The 14,999-nt window shown below is 29.7% G+C and overlaps 3 protein-coding genes and 1 long non-coding RNA gene across 4 annotated transcripts; 3 read left to right on the top strand and 1 right to left on the bottom strand.

Moving 5' to 3' along the window:
* The first annotated feature begins 474 nt into the window (after positions 1–474).
* Positions 475–2,425, top strand: LOC128385560 (uncharacterized). Its single transcript, XM_053344432.1, has 8 exons — positions 475–511; positions 675–737; positions 811–980; positions 1,409–1,549; positions 1,623–1,802; positions 1,861–1,959; positions 2,022–2,096; positions 2,170–2,425. Exons 1-8 carry the CDS (start codon positions 475–477, stop codon positions 2,275–2,277), a joined length of 873 nt encoding a protein of 290 aa, XP_053200407.1. The 3' UTR covers positions 2,278–2,425.
* A 137-nt stretch (positions 2,426–2,562) lies between these two features.
* LOC128385515 (uncharacterized) lies at positions 2,563–7,756 on the bottom strand. The gene is made up of 3 exons (XM_053344389.1): positions 6,968–7,756; positions 6,117–6,300; positions 2,563–4,371 (listed from the first exon to the last, which is right to left on the bottom strand). Exons 1-3 carry the CDS (start codon positions 7,193–7,195, stop codon positions 4,334–4,336), a joined length of 450 nt encoding a protein of 149 aa, XP_053200364.1. The 5' UTR covers positions 7,196–7,756; the 3' UTR covers positions 2,563–4,333.
* Positions 7,514–9,874, top strand: LOC128385516 (uncharacterized). The gene is made up of 4 exons (XR_008324785.1): positions 7,514–7,652; positions 8,133–8,367; positions 8,709–9,507; positions 9,606–9,874. It is a non-coding gene; the product is annotated as an uncharacterized LOC128385516 (long non-coding RNA).
* A 3,389-nt stretch (positions 9,875–13,263) lies between these two features.
* Positions 13,264–14,931, top strand: LOC128385514 (4-formylbenzenesulfonate dehydrogenase TsaC1/TsaC2-like). The gene is made up of 5 exons (XM_053344388.1): positions 13,264–13,616; positions 13,771–13,913; positions 14,019–14,300; positions 14,371–14,477; positions 14,545–14,931. Exons 1-5 carry the CDS (start codon positions 13,562–13,564, stop codon positions 14,795–14,797), a joined length of 840 nt encoding a protein of 279 aa, XP_053200363.1. The 5' UTR covers positions 13,264–13,561; the 3' UTR covers positions 14,798–14,931.
* Positions 14,932–14,999: the final 68 nt, after the last annotated feature.

Genomic DNA, 14,999 nt, shown 5'->3' on the forward strand with positions numbered 1-14,999 from the left:
AATTTACTCCTGTCAAGGAATCACAGGTAAGAAATGATAATTAACTAGCTACAATTAATCACAATTAACTGTTTAATTTGTTTGATTTTCATTTAGCTTCATCATTAAGTAAATTGAATATTAATCAACCCAAAGGTAAATACAAAATTGAAGCGACAATCATTAACAAGGTAAGAGTAACAATCAACTTAATTGTGTACCTAAAATCTTATCTTACTAATTAACTAATCAATCTTATTACAGGTTAACAATGAAACTTACAAAACAATTGAATTTCTTAATTGTTTGGATTCAATGTCATCTTATGGTAAAATAATAATTCATCAAAACCATCAAACAATTAGTTTGTATCACAATCAATTTGATGATAATAAACGTTTAGTTTTAACCCAATGTAAGTATTAATTGTTGGCAACAATTTAAATTAATTAACTGGACAATTAATTGATTGTGATAGATAATTATTGTTATTATATGGACAGAAAGTTGGTCTCGTTAATTGTTGATGGTGGTAATTTATTAAATTCAATCTTAATCACTGGACCTTCAATAATATTGAGATTAAAAGATGATTCATTAAATTGGGTAAGATGATTAGTTAATTATTCTGAGTAACAATTAACCTTGCAATCTAATTGTAGACTTCAGGGAGCAATATAACAACAATTAACAAGTGGACAAAACTGATGAAAATAAACTTAATATAACAACAATTTATGGTAAAAAATCACCGGCGGGTAAGTGATTAACTAAATTGGCTACAATTTAATCATTAAACTGATTGTTACCTCTCTCTTTTTTTGTATTTAGTTAATCAACCTGATTCTGATTTTATTGTTCCTCATGAGATTATCTTATCGGGAACAGTTGATGGACCTGAATATGGATTAACGGATTTACCAAGTGATGAGTTAATTGTCATCAATTCAATATCGTTAACAAAATTGAACCCGGAAAGTTATCATGATATTGAATTTAAAGTGAGCTTGATTAATCAACTAATCTAATTCATTGATAATCAATGAACATCACCAACTAGACTCATATCGAATATCATATTTACAAAGTTCTTATGCTCGTAAAGGTTAATTAGAGTGATTATCAATTAGATTTCTACTGAAAACTGAAATCGAAATGTGACAAAAAAGTATCGGACGAACTTCCATCGACGGAATAGTGACCTTTTCAGTCGAGTGTTAGTTCTGAGAGATGCCGAAAAGCGACTCAGTTGACCTGAATAATATTTCCAGCGATTCTTATATTGACCAACGAATATAAAATTCCTAAAGACTTTTAATTGCGTAGTAATCAGCGTAGGGAATTGTGGTCACAGGCCATTCTTTGAGTTCCGACTATTCCCGTTTTCCTTGATTGTTTAAGGTAAATTAACTTGATTCTTTTTAATTAGCCACCAATTGGCTTGGGATGTCCATCGTTGGTTGAGGAGACTAAATTGTTTCCACAATTGTTTAATTCTCAACAATTAAGCTTCAAATCAATTGAAACATCATCTAAATCAAGTGAGGAGCAAAATAAAATTAATATTGAGGTTTGTTTAGTAATATAATTAACTAATTGTTTGTTTGGGGTTAATTGTATTTTGCTTTTGTCTTTTCATTTAGATTTACGCTAATTGGGATAAAATTATCACGATAATTAATCCAATTATCAATGATCAGAATGTTAATCACAATCAGTCTACATGTTCTGTGTCAACAATTAACTCGGATGATTATTTAAATCAAGTTAATCAACTATTCTGGATTAAAGATGATCTCAAGTATAGAGGACAATTCCCATCGGTTAGTAATTAACTAATTAACTCTGAGACAATTAACTAATAATTTAAAAAAATTAAAGTTTCAGGGAGAATTGGAAACTTGGGAATCAACTAATTACGAGGAAACAATTAACGGAATTAAATATGACAGAGTTAATATAATTCATATGTTACAAAAGGTAAATTGTAACAATTAATTAATCCAACTAATTAGTTAACATATTTGATCATTTTTTTTCAGGTTAATTCAACAATCAACTTGACTAATTACATCCTAATCAATTCAACACGAACTATTTATAATGAAGTTTACCTGGTAAGTTAATTACCATTAATCAGATGAGAATCACTAATTGTTAATCGTTAATTTATCTCTTCAAATGTACCAGGGTCAATACGATTTAATTGAATCACAAACTCGTCAGGTATTAAAATTTGATACGATTACAACAATTAACCAAACAATGGAACAATTAACAGTTAATTGTAAACACTGAGATGAAATTAAAAAATTAATCGAAAAAAAATAAGTTAAATCAAATTATCTCTCTAATATGATTTAATTGATTTTCCTTGATCATCATCGTTTCTTTTTGATTCAATTGATTGTTTGGATTAACTTTCAATATCCTTGATAAGATTGAAATTGATTCTCGGCCTCGACATCAATTAATTTCTACAATTAACTTTGCAAATTAAGGATAAGTTAATCTGAAATTGTTAATCGAAACCTGAAATTAGATTAACTAATCAGAAATATAATATTTTCATTGATGATTGAATATGAGATGAAAATATTTAATGATTGTTAATCATAAAAAAAATGTTTATATGTACAAATATCGAGATGAATTAACTTCGTCTTTCTTTTTGTGGAAAAGTTAATCAGATGATTAACACCAATCGATGATTCCTCTTTTTAATTGTTCTCTTGATTTCTTTTAGTTGTAGTTTTTTTTCTGGTTATTTGTCATCTTCTTCTTCTTCTTATTGAATCTATTGTGTAGTAGTGAGTTGGCTTGTTATGGGATCTCTTTGTTTCGGTAAACAGGTTAGACTATGATGACGATGATGATGATGACGGAGGGATAATTATAATTGAATATTTGATGATCTCTTGAAAGGATTGATAATATATCCACAACACGGGAGTTATAGTTGATTGTTGTTCAATTGGTTAGTGGATATTAAGATGACAGAGCTTGATGAAAGTGGGAGATATATTGGTTAAAGACAATCAAGTGTTGATGATAAAATCTAAGTTTGGCCTGTTGATTAGTGAAACAAAAGGTTTTGTTTACTTCTAATCATCATTATTATTATTACTGGACGATTGTTGTTGTGATATTATCCCTTTAATCACAATATTGCCTGTAGTTGTTGTTGTTGTTGTTGTTGTTGTTGTTGTTGTTGTGGTTGTGGTTGATGATGTAAGACGCTGAGATGGTGTAGATATTTTAAATTAATCTGGGTCATGGCTGATTCGGTAAGGAAATGAGCTGATATCTTCCACTTTCTCAAAGGGAGAAGACAAAGATGATACTGGAAAGAGAGGGGAGAGAGAGAGAAGAAGACGAGCAAGAATAGAGAAGAAATCAAGATGGATTGGATCAATTGGAAATTGGAATCATTCAGTAAACTTGATTGAAACGGAAAGTGGGTGAAAGAGGGTAAAGTGGAGGTGTTAATATGTATAAAGAATAATAAAATAATATAATTGAGGGAAAAAGAAGAAGACGGAAAGGAAAGGAGGGGAGAGAGAGAAAAGATTTTGGCTGGAAAAATGGTGGACAAAAAGAAGAGAAGAAGAAAATAAAGATGAATTGAGATGGTTGATTGTAATTTCTTCTTTTTTGTTGAATTGTGAAGACGACGATAAGATGAAGTGTGTTGGTGACAAGGATGACGAGGGTGATGATAAGTTGATGATCATTGACTTCTTTCATTCCATTTCAGTTATATTTATATTAATATATTTTCTAATTTTTTTTTGTTGAAATAAAAGAATGTAAATTGTTGTTGTTGATGAGGATGAGGATGATGATGATGGTGATTTAGCTTATAATTGGACATGATGGTAAACAACTCCAGTAACTTCCGTTTTCTTCATGTTCAAGTCAGTAATCTGAGTTAATCAGATGGTGATTTAGTTAAATTGTAAAAGGCCTTTCAACAAGTTTAACTTGAACATTTAAAGACAACAGGTTACTAACCACAAAAGCACAAGATTGGACAAGACTAAAGGTTAGTTAATGATAGTCATAACTCTGGTCTCAGGGTAGATTTAAACAACCGGTCAGTTGATCCATCATCCATTTGTAAATATATGTGAGTGTGAGTGATGTTTGTTGATACCCATTGATTGAATGTTTTGTGTTGTATTAAAAAAAAAGATGATTAAATTGTTTGAAAATTACGTAAGTAAAATTATATAAAAGTTTAGAGTTGGTAAATTAAATGCTCCATAGTAACAAAAGGTATAACAGCAAAAAAAAATTCTCAAATCTTTTACCATAAATACGTTTCCATTTTAACAAACGATAAAATTAGAACTTATTTACGACAAATGTTGGAAGGATAATCACAATAATCTAAAAGAAAAAAGAAATAAAAATAATAACGGAAAAAGAAAAACAGAGAAAAATTTAGAAAAATTTAGAAACAAAGAAAATAAAAGTAAATCGAATTTGTTTTTTATTCTTTTTCGTTGCTTAGCAACCAAACGAACGTCAGGTGATCGGGTTGACTCATTTTCTCTTTTCACTTATTTTGTTAATTACTTTTTCTATTTTTTCCCTCTGGTTAATTGTTACTATTTATCTTTTTGTTTTCATTTTCTCTTTTGACTTGAGACTTTTTTTCTTTTTCTTCTTCTTCTTTCGTTTTCATGGTGAAGTGATTAAGGAACATTTTCCATTGTTAATTTTGTGCGAAAATTGTGTGGGAATTGGTTAGTTGCGAGTCAATCACAATTTCCATCATCACAAATGATATCATCAACCTACGGTTCTTATCTGTTAATTTTTCGCATCAATTGTGAGAGAACCTGAAATTAGCTTAATTTCTACAATGTAATCATGGATACCAGGAAATCAAAGGAACCTTAATTGTTGAGAATTTCTCCTCAATTCATAGTCTTTCGCCCGCTCTTTCTCATTTCAAGTGTAAGTTAAATATTCTTTTCTAAATGTATGTAAAAATGTAATAACCAACACTTCTTAATGACCTTCCTATATATTGATAGCTTTTTATTTCATTTATTCTCTGTAGGAAATGGATAATCTTTCTTGTACAAATGGCCATGTTTAATTTCAATTCAAATCCGTCAACCACATCACAATAATCTGAATGGTGTTTAACCTTGTTTATCGTAAAAACGACAACTAATTGTTAACAATCAAAGTAAATCGACTTGAGAAAAGAAAAGATATTAACCGGTAAACATGATGAAAATTTTTTTTTCTTCTACAAACATTTTATCCAATTGTTTACATCAACCAGAACATTAATCATCATCATCATCATCATCATGTTGGAACAATTTGTTATTTATCAGTTTAAACTTTTCTCTCTCTCTCTCACACACACACTTTTGATTAATCAACCTTGCGCTTTGTATTTCATAAGTATGAGGTTGATCTCGTTCATTTCAATGATAAATAGTTAATCAAAAGGTAGTTGATGATGATATTCATACAATTCAATTGTATTGTGTGTGTATTTTGTATGTTTGTGTGCTCATTTACATGAACATTTTACGATCTGATATAAAGTGTTAATCAAATCATTATTATATTAAGTTTTATTTTCCTTTGTCTCAAGAGACGTGGGAAATCAGGTTACATTAATTTATCGAAAAATGATAAATTAATTAATTAATTTACTTCGCCATCTCTTTTATTTCACTAATTCTCATTCTAATTACTTTTTTCTTTGTCTTCTAGATTTCTCAATCAAATTCTGTTATTTGATCATCTTTAAGTCTCACTTATTATCTGAGGACGAGCAACAAATGAAAAGATATTAAAAACCAATGTTGACAATTTAAATTGGAGAATCCAACTAACTAATCTGATCTAAATAATTTGGATCTCAGTTCCATGATTAATTATCGTACATAATTATCAGAACATATCAAATTTTATCTACCCTTTTTGAAACTTGATTTGGAAAGTGAAAGTCATTTTAAGGATTTGATTTCTTTCTTTGATTATTCTTCTTCTTGATTTCGATTAATATGTAATCGTGGGAAGTGAAACAAGGTGTATATATATATATGCGTGTGTGTATATTTGTTGATTACACACTTATTGATTTTATCGATTGTAATACTAACCATTTCCAGAGACACAAGGACAAGCGTCAACATAAAGGTCACCCTTAATTTGCGCCAAAGTACAACGTTCACCTCTTTGAGCTCGATTTTGACAACTTCGAATTCCCGATTCACGATTTAATAAGCAACATCCTGATTCACAATCATTACTGTATGAACAAATATCACCCAATCCACGATGAGTCTAAATTAATGGTATAAAAAAAAAGAGCAAACGAAAAACAATTTAGTAAATTGTCCATCAGCAATAATCATGTTCCATTAAACCAGAATAACAATAGAGTCTGAATTTTAAATTTGGACTTAAAATTGGAACCTTAATTACATCGATTATGATATTAAGGTAAACAGAGAATAAAAGTGAAAAGTGACAAAAGAAAGATCAATTTGGGAAACAAATATCAGCCAATTCTCATCATCATCATCATCATCATCATCATCAACAATATCACGGAAACGGTTTTAATTCTAATTGTAAAGATGATTACAATTCAATAAGTCATTCAACAAGGAAATATCGTTCATCTTGTTAAACCACAAACTGACCATCAGCTTTAACCATCTTGTCTCATCATCATTCAAACACAATAGCTTCTGTACAACCTTAAAGTAGGCCATCATCATCATCATCATCATCATCTTTCTAATTGATGATGATTATGATTAAATGATGATGTGGTTTACTCTAAATTAATATCAAGCTAATAAGCGATGATAATCAACCTAAATGTTAAAGTAATCAAAGGTAACTCCAAGGTGAAAGTAAACTAACAACAAATCATGTAGCGCTGATGATTTAACTAATAATTAGCAAATATTAATAATAGAAAATAACTTTTTTCTCTTCTTACCTTTCTAGGTGTGTCATCCATAGGATGTTGCATCATATCTGGATCTGACCAATCGATACCATCATTGGAGGGAATATAATAAGATTTTTTGTATAAATATCTCAAAGGTTTCTTATTGAATTGGTTCTTGGGCTCAGTTCGTTGGGCTCGATGACCATCCCAATAACTTTGAATCAATGGAAGCGTAACCAAAACCAGGAGAACAAGGGTAAATAATGATGAATTCATGATTTAATTGTTGTGAAAAGTTAATTGAAAAGCACGGCAACAGTTATAAACCAAGTTACAAAATCAAGTGAAAGTATATGATTAACGTTGGATAACTAACTCGAGAAGTGTAGGATTGATGTGACTCTCAATTTTTCAGGTTATAACTCACAGAATGGAAAATTGTTCAACCAATGAAGACGAAGAAGATTAAGAAGAAGATGATGATGATGATTAACAGCTATAATCAAACACTGACAAGTTTTTAGCTTGCCACTTATTTGTTGTTGAAGACTGGGAGACGTTTAATCGACAACAATTAAATATAACTTGGAATATAACAAAGTAAAATAATTATTTTTCTTTCTTTTTTCACAGATTAATTGATATTGATATTAATTCTTACAGAGGATTAACTTTTCGGTGGACAGGTAACTGGTCAAGGTGATTCGGATTCTAAATTGTTTATAGTTCAAAGGTGTTTCTCTCAACGCAATCTTATTTAAAATAACCAAGGGATCTTCAGGAGACTATCAATATATTTATGCTTTTCCTCGTCTACTTTTCTCACTCTCACTCTCACTTTCTCTCTCCATCACACTTTCTCTCTCTCTTTCTCTCTCTCTCCTTGGTTATCATGAAAACCGAATTTTCTGGTTTTTCTGGTTTTACTCATTTCGTTCATCTTTCTTTTTCCAATTTTTTCGTCTTCTTCATCATCTGTTGATTGTATTCACTATTTTTCGTAGTTATCATCTTCTCTCTCCCCCTTCCACATATAACATCCTTGGTTCTTACTCTCTCTCTCTCTCTCTCTCTTTTTCTTACCTTGTTTTCTTTATGAAATTAACGAATTGTTTATGTTTTCTTCAGGATGATGATAATGAAAGAAATTGGAAAAAGATGATGAGAAATGAGATTAATGATAATTTTCACTGATCTTATTTTCTCTTTCTAGTTATATAACCAATAACAATTATAATAATTTCTGGACAAAGTAATCGATCATCTGAATCCATTTTTTTTATCAATTACGATGGTCAGTTGATACAATTTTTCCGATTGCTCGTCAGCCATTCAAATGAATATTTGGATTCAATATAATCACGATGATTACTAAATGATCTTCAAATTTAACCACCTTAATTGATTAACTGAGAAAGCAGAACAAAAAAAATCACTGTTATAAAAAGGTAAACAAAATAATCTTTCAATTGTTAAATTGATATTTGATTAACTTATTTGAAACTTTGTTTTAGACTCAATCATTCATTGATTGTATTACAATCATTAATTATGATGATAATTAATTGATAGGATGATTTGATTACAAGTTTAATGTAAAGTCCAAGTGTAGGTAAGATTGATTTTAAATGATTACATTATTATCATGTATTCATTGAATTGTTAGTTTACATCTATACTGACCTGACCAGGTCAGAACCTTTATTGTCAATAACTTGTTATTTACCTGTTGATTTTAATTTACAATCAAATTAATGGTTTACTATTATTATTATTATTTTACATGTAGGATGGTGATTAAATTATCACTCAATGGTGGTGATTGTCGATACGCTTGTAACCTTGTATAATCTGTTGGCTACCAAATCGTTGATTGATTGTTGTGACCATGTTATTGCACTCGTCCGACCTGAAGAGACCATCATTTATCATCTATTATTAAATCAATTGAATCAATTGTGTTTAAATTGATAAACGATTGATTGAACATCGGCCTTTGATACCGGGATATAAATATTGGTATTGGTCATTACAATGACCCTTTAGATGGATATTTACAATCAATAAGGTGATGCTAATGGTTAATTATCTTTTAAAATGTTTTCCAAAAAGATGATGGTGATGATGATTTCACCAGAATAAAAAACGATAAACACTCAGGTGAAAATGGCGAGAAACAAAAAATTCTAATTGACCTTTAATCGTATCGTGGTCATCGTTACATTTTTCCCTTTAGATTAACTTTGATGGTATTATAACAATCAAACATCATTTTACCTGAATGATGATCAGAAACAGTTCATGAAAATTTAATTTATTGTTTTCTTTTTAATCTTATATTTCTTTTTCAACAATCAACACAATTAAGGAACTGTTGATGAATCCAGTTGATTAATGGGTAACAGATTAATCATTTCAAATTATTGGAATCAAATTAGTTTTCTTATTCGCTTAAAGCAACTAATTACTTTCGATTAGCAAATACAAATATCAAGGTGCTAAATTGTCGACGTTTTTTCAGGGTGACAATTAATCAACAATCTAAATTATTCATTAAAACACCAAGAAAAATCAATCTCGGTCAATCGGTATGTTTATTATTATTATTGTTTCTAAATTGTTAATTATATTCTGATCACATTCTTGTTACAGTTAATCATTACTAATCATCTATTTTTATTTTCAGGTCTCATCATTTCCAGTTAGTTAATTGTCGAGGTCAGTTTTTTATAAATCAATCATCTGGACGCGTTAATCATTATCATATTTATGCCAATCAAATGATTTTGCTTTAAGATGAAGGTTAATCTTGTTGGTGGAAGAGCAATTTTTGGTTGATTGTTGGATTGTTAATCACGGGAAACACCAGGAAAAGGAAATCAAACTTAATCAGATTTGTGAACAATTAAGTGTGAAACAATCAACAAGGGAAAATAAACTACAATCATAATCAAATGTTTGATTGAGTAACAAGGAACTTACTTAATCCGGTTAATCTTATTAAACAGATAATTGGTATTTCCGTTAACTGGATTGGATTATTAATCATCAAAGTGAAATATCATTTAAATTGCTCAATTAAAGTTTAAATCTTTAATTGATATTATTTACCAACTGATTGATGCCTTCAAGTTGTTGCGTTGCTTTTAAATTGTATCATTTAAATCAGACTAATCAACCAATAACAATCAACCAAATCACTGGACTCGAGGTGTTATTACACTTGATTGCATTCAATCCTGATTCATGGACAATTCAAATGAATTTTAAATAATTGATGATAATTGATGATAATCCGCTGATTGGTTGATAATCTCAGATCTAATTCCCAAAGTGACCATCGACTGACCAGAAATCATTTACCATTTATTATTACAAAACCTGATAATTAATTTTCTCAATCATCACCAATCCTGAATCATAAACAAAAGGATTATATTACTTTCACTTGATTGCAAGGTTAACAAATTTAATCACAATTAATGATAATACTTTCGCAATGCAAAATCATGAAATGGTTAATTATTCATGTAACGATAATATCTGATGACAATTAGCTTGATAATCTAGTGCTTGTGGCTAATTATAAACATTAACTTGACCATTGGAATAACTGGAATATTAATACACCGAGAGAGAGAGAGAGAGACCGTTTAACTAGGAAAACATGAATTTCTTCAACAATTAACCAAACAAGTCTCAAGGATTTTTGATTATTTAATCTGTCAACACAATTAATTGTTATATCAATGAAAGAAATGTTAACAATAACAACAACAATACACCAAGAATATCATATATACATATATTTGTCACAAGGACTGTAAACGATAATCTCTTTTCAGATTATAAAATGACTGAGCTATAATTAGCTAAATTGTTAATGGTTTTGCTAGAAAGCAACAATTACGATGATTAAGATTCATGATAATTTATGAAGATAACAAAAGTTAAATTGTTAAACAAATTACAATTGTAAAAGGTTAAGGTTCTTGAAGTCAGCGCCATGTTGATCAATACAAGTTTCCATCATCATCATCATCATCAAGAAAACATAATCATGAGGGTCACTAAACTGTTCAATCATGAAACAATTTAATAATAACAATTTATAATCAAAGAGTTGAGATGAACTCGAATCAAATTAAACATCAACATCACTTATCCCATAATAATAATAACACAAAGAGAAAAGTATTAAGAAAAAAAAGTCAATGTCTATTAATCAATGGACAAGTTTAATTATGTTCGATGACCTTAATTCAATCGTGCTGATTAATTGTCCAAAGTGATCAACAATCAGGATGATATTTGATTGATATCAGGTTAATAAAACAACTTTCACTTAATAGTAACTGAATCAACTACAAGCCAGAGATTGAGATAACATTGACCTTTAACAATTAAATTGCGAGCTTTAATAACCAAAAAAATAAAGAAAATGATTAACATAATCATTAAATTGCTCCAAGATCAATGGCATCATATTATCATTAAATCATCTTAATCATAATGATTATTAATTCACAAAGATTTAATCATCAAGTGAAACAAATATTACAATGTTTTTAATCAATTGTAAAGGTGAAACTTAAATTAACTTGTGATATTAATTATGTTGATAACAATTAACGTTTTTTACACGATCGATTTCATAACCTCCCATGTTAATTGTTATGATTTTTATTCATCATTCAGAGTAAATAGCCTGAGGCCACAGGCCGTTTACACCGCCATTTAAAACGTACTACGCGTTAACAGTAAAAGGGAAAAAGTTATATAACCTGTTGATCGCTTGGGGCAATTAACTTTCTCTTTCTCATCTCTTTTAATTTATTTCTTTTACTTTTATTCTAACGAAACAATTAACTAATCTGAATGAACTTTTCTCGTTATTAATCATAAATGATTAACTGATTAACTGATTAGCTGATTAACAAGACAATCAACTAACAAATCGGATCGATCCCTTGAGAGCTTATTGACTATTAAAACTTTGTTTCTTTGTTTATAACTTTTATCAATTCTGTCAATCAAACAATTTAGTTAACAATTAATCGTTAATTTATCAGATATAATTAACAAAGTTCATTGATATTTTTTTTTTCATGGTAACAATCATCATCATGTTAATCATGTTGCAATCAAGTTAAGATTTAAAAACAAAAGGTTGATACGTTATGTTAATTGTTGATGTTTCTGTTTTTTTTTCTTCTTCTTAATTGTTGATTAACAGAAAAAGTTAATTAACATGATAAAGAGTGAAAGTTAATGATAAATTATAAAAAAGGTCACTAGACTTGAGAAGATTCATCTTAATCTAGAAAAATCTGATTACAAGTTTATTTTTATATTCAAACTTAATGTTTCAGGTTCATTCATTGATTGTTAACAATTAAAATGAAACCAGTTTTCAATTTTATTCCGATGATTATGATTAACTTGATGAGATCAAATTAATCATGATTAACTTTCTATAAATACTTTGGATGTCCAAGGATTTTTTATTCACATCGATTATATCTAAATTGTCACTTTAATCATGATCATTGATTTGAAGAGTCGTTTTTATAAACAATCTAATTACTGTGGGAAAATTGATTCAGGTTAATTGTAACAATCAGTTAAATGGATAAAAAAAAGGTAACAATTAATATTGCGAATGATTAATTACACAATTAGTACGATTCACGAATTTTCGTGCAAAGATTGTAAAAATCATCTAAAGGGTTAAGGTCATACAAAGAGCATCATTCATAAGTTATTGAACATTTGACCCGAAAAAAAATGGAGACCATTTCGTGAGGGTCAAGCAAAGGGTAAAGGTAAAACTGACCAATCCAAAAGTTGAACAGGAGACGATCTTAGGACTACAGGATCTTGGACATTGATGTCACCTGAGATTTTGTACAAAGTAATCTTCAAATGACCTCCAAATGTATTCCTATGCTATTGGCCTTGAATAACCTTGACCTTAGTGCGAAACGAGCCCCTAGGGCATATAAGGTGATTTCCCAATAGTAAAAGTCTTTGTGATATTTAGTTGTGGAGTTAAAGGACAATCGGTTTATGGGTAATCAATTTAATTGTTATCATTGAGAGTTGATCTTATTAAACTAATCAAATTGTGATCAAAAATCGATCCCAACAATTAAATATTAAGTTAAGGATTAATTGTTGTTTGTATTTTATTGATCAACAGGAAAAATCAATCGGATTACAACTGGATTAGGATAATTGTTGTTTAGTTATTATGGAAAATGTCAACTGAAGGTTAATTAAACAATTGATTGTTTCCAACTCGATTTGAAACAATCAGTTAATTGTTGATGATTTACAGATGGAAATATGGTTTGGATCCCTAAAAGATTAGTCAAACTGTCAATGTTTCAATTAATCTTAATTGTTATTATCATAAATTGTTCGTTTACTAATGAATGAGAATTAGCAACTGTTTATTAATTGTTATCAAGAGATCGAAACAATCAGTTAATTGTGTTGCTAACAAAATACTGATCACAATATTAGTTGAAATCTCATCGAAAGTGTATTAAGTTAACCATTTACATTTTCGCAATTTTTTTTTGTTTCTTATTGTTTAATTGTGATTGTTAATTTCTTGCCCTTCAACAATTAACAACAATGGCCGCAATGATTGACGGTAAATCATTTTCTGGTAAAGTGGTAATTGTAACTGGTAAGTAATTAACTTAATCATCTTACATATAAGAGGGTAAACAAAATGATTAAGTTGCTTTTTTGTATTTAAATGTTTCTATTTTTAGTTGAAATTAAATTTCTTAATGGTAAACAAAACAATTAACTTAATTATCCTTTTCTTTTTGGTTAAGGTTCCAGTTCTGGCATTGGTGAAGTGAATGCAATTCATTTTGCCCGATTAGGAGCTTCGGTTGTGGTTACAGGTCGAAATCAAGAACGGGTCGAGAAAGTGGCCAACGAATGTCGGAAATTCAACACAACCGACCAATCAAAGGTAAAATCAATTAGAAGATTAAATTAGTTGATTAACTCAGATGAATAGTAATTCGAAATTGATTTTTTTTTGGTTCTTGTTCGAAATTGACCTTTAATCGTTCAGACGCTTGGTGTAGTTGGTGACATTTCGACCGAAGACTTTTGTCAAACTCTAATTAACTTGACAATTAGTGAATTTGGTCGAATCGATGTTCTTGTTAACAATGCTGGTATTTCCAGTGCAGTTGCGATTGACGAACCTGCGGACAAATTTTTCACCGCTTTGGACAATATTTATCGAACTAATTTACGAGCTGTTTTGTACCTTATTCACTTGGCAACACCTCATCTAATTGCGAGCAAGGGAAACATCGTCAATGTGTCCAGTTGTGCTGGTCAACGTCCAGTAAGTATTGATAATAATCACATAGAAGAAAAAGAAAAGTTCATTTCGATATTCATTTGCTTCGTCGTAGTGGGAAAAAGGTACAGCCTATTGTTCATTGAAAGCTGCTCTCGACATGACGGTTAAAACACTCACCTTGGAATTGGCACCTAAAGGTGTTCGAATCAATAACGTCAGGTAAGCAAATGAATTGAGTCGCTGATAGAGTAAGCGATTAATTAATTGGTTCATTCGTCGATTCTAGTCCAGCCTATGTGGAAACGCCAATGTTATCCGATGGAATTGAACATCTCATGCCGGAGATAAGACAAAGAGTCTCAGAGAAATATCCTCTCGGCAGAATTGGACAAAGTGAGGATGTTTCGAACGCCATTGTTTTCCTTGCTTCGGAAATGGCCTCTTTCGTTTGTGGTTCTTGTCTTCCGGTTGATGGTGGGTCGTTGGATGGTTCATACACTCATACTCCACCTGAAATCATGAAATTGATTATAAGATAATCAATTCAGAGAGGGAGAGAGAGAATTGATTCCCCAGATAATTGAAACATTGATCTTTAATCAATGTTTTCATCTATTCATATATAATTACATTTGATTGATTCTCAATAAAGATTCAATAGTTATCTATTAAATTGTCTTGGTTAGTTGATTATCGATATACAAATCGTAGTATTTTTTCATTTAACAATTAAGTTTTTTT

This window comes from Panonychus citri, unplaced genomic scaffold (assembly GCF_014898815.1).
Source record: "Panonychus citri isolate SS breed McGregor unplaced genomic scaffold, ASM1489881v1 Contig00049, whole genome shotgun sequence".
NCBI lineage: Eukaryota > Metazoa > Arthropoda > Arachnida > Trombidiformes > Tetranychidae > Panonychus > Panonychus citri.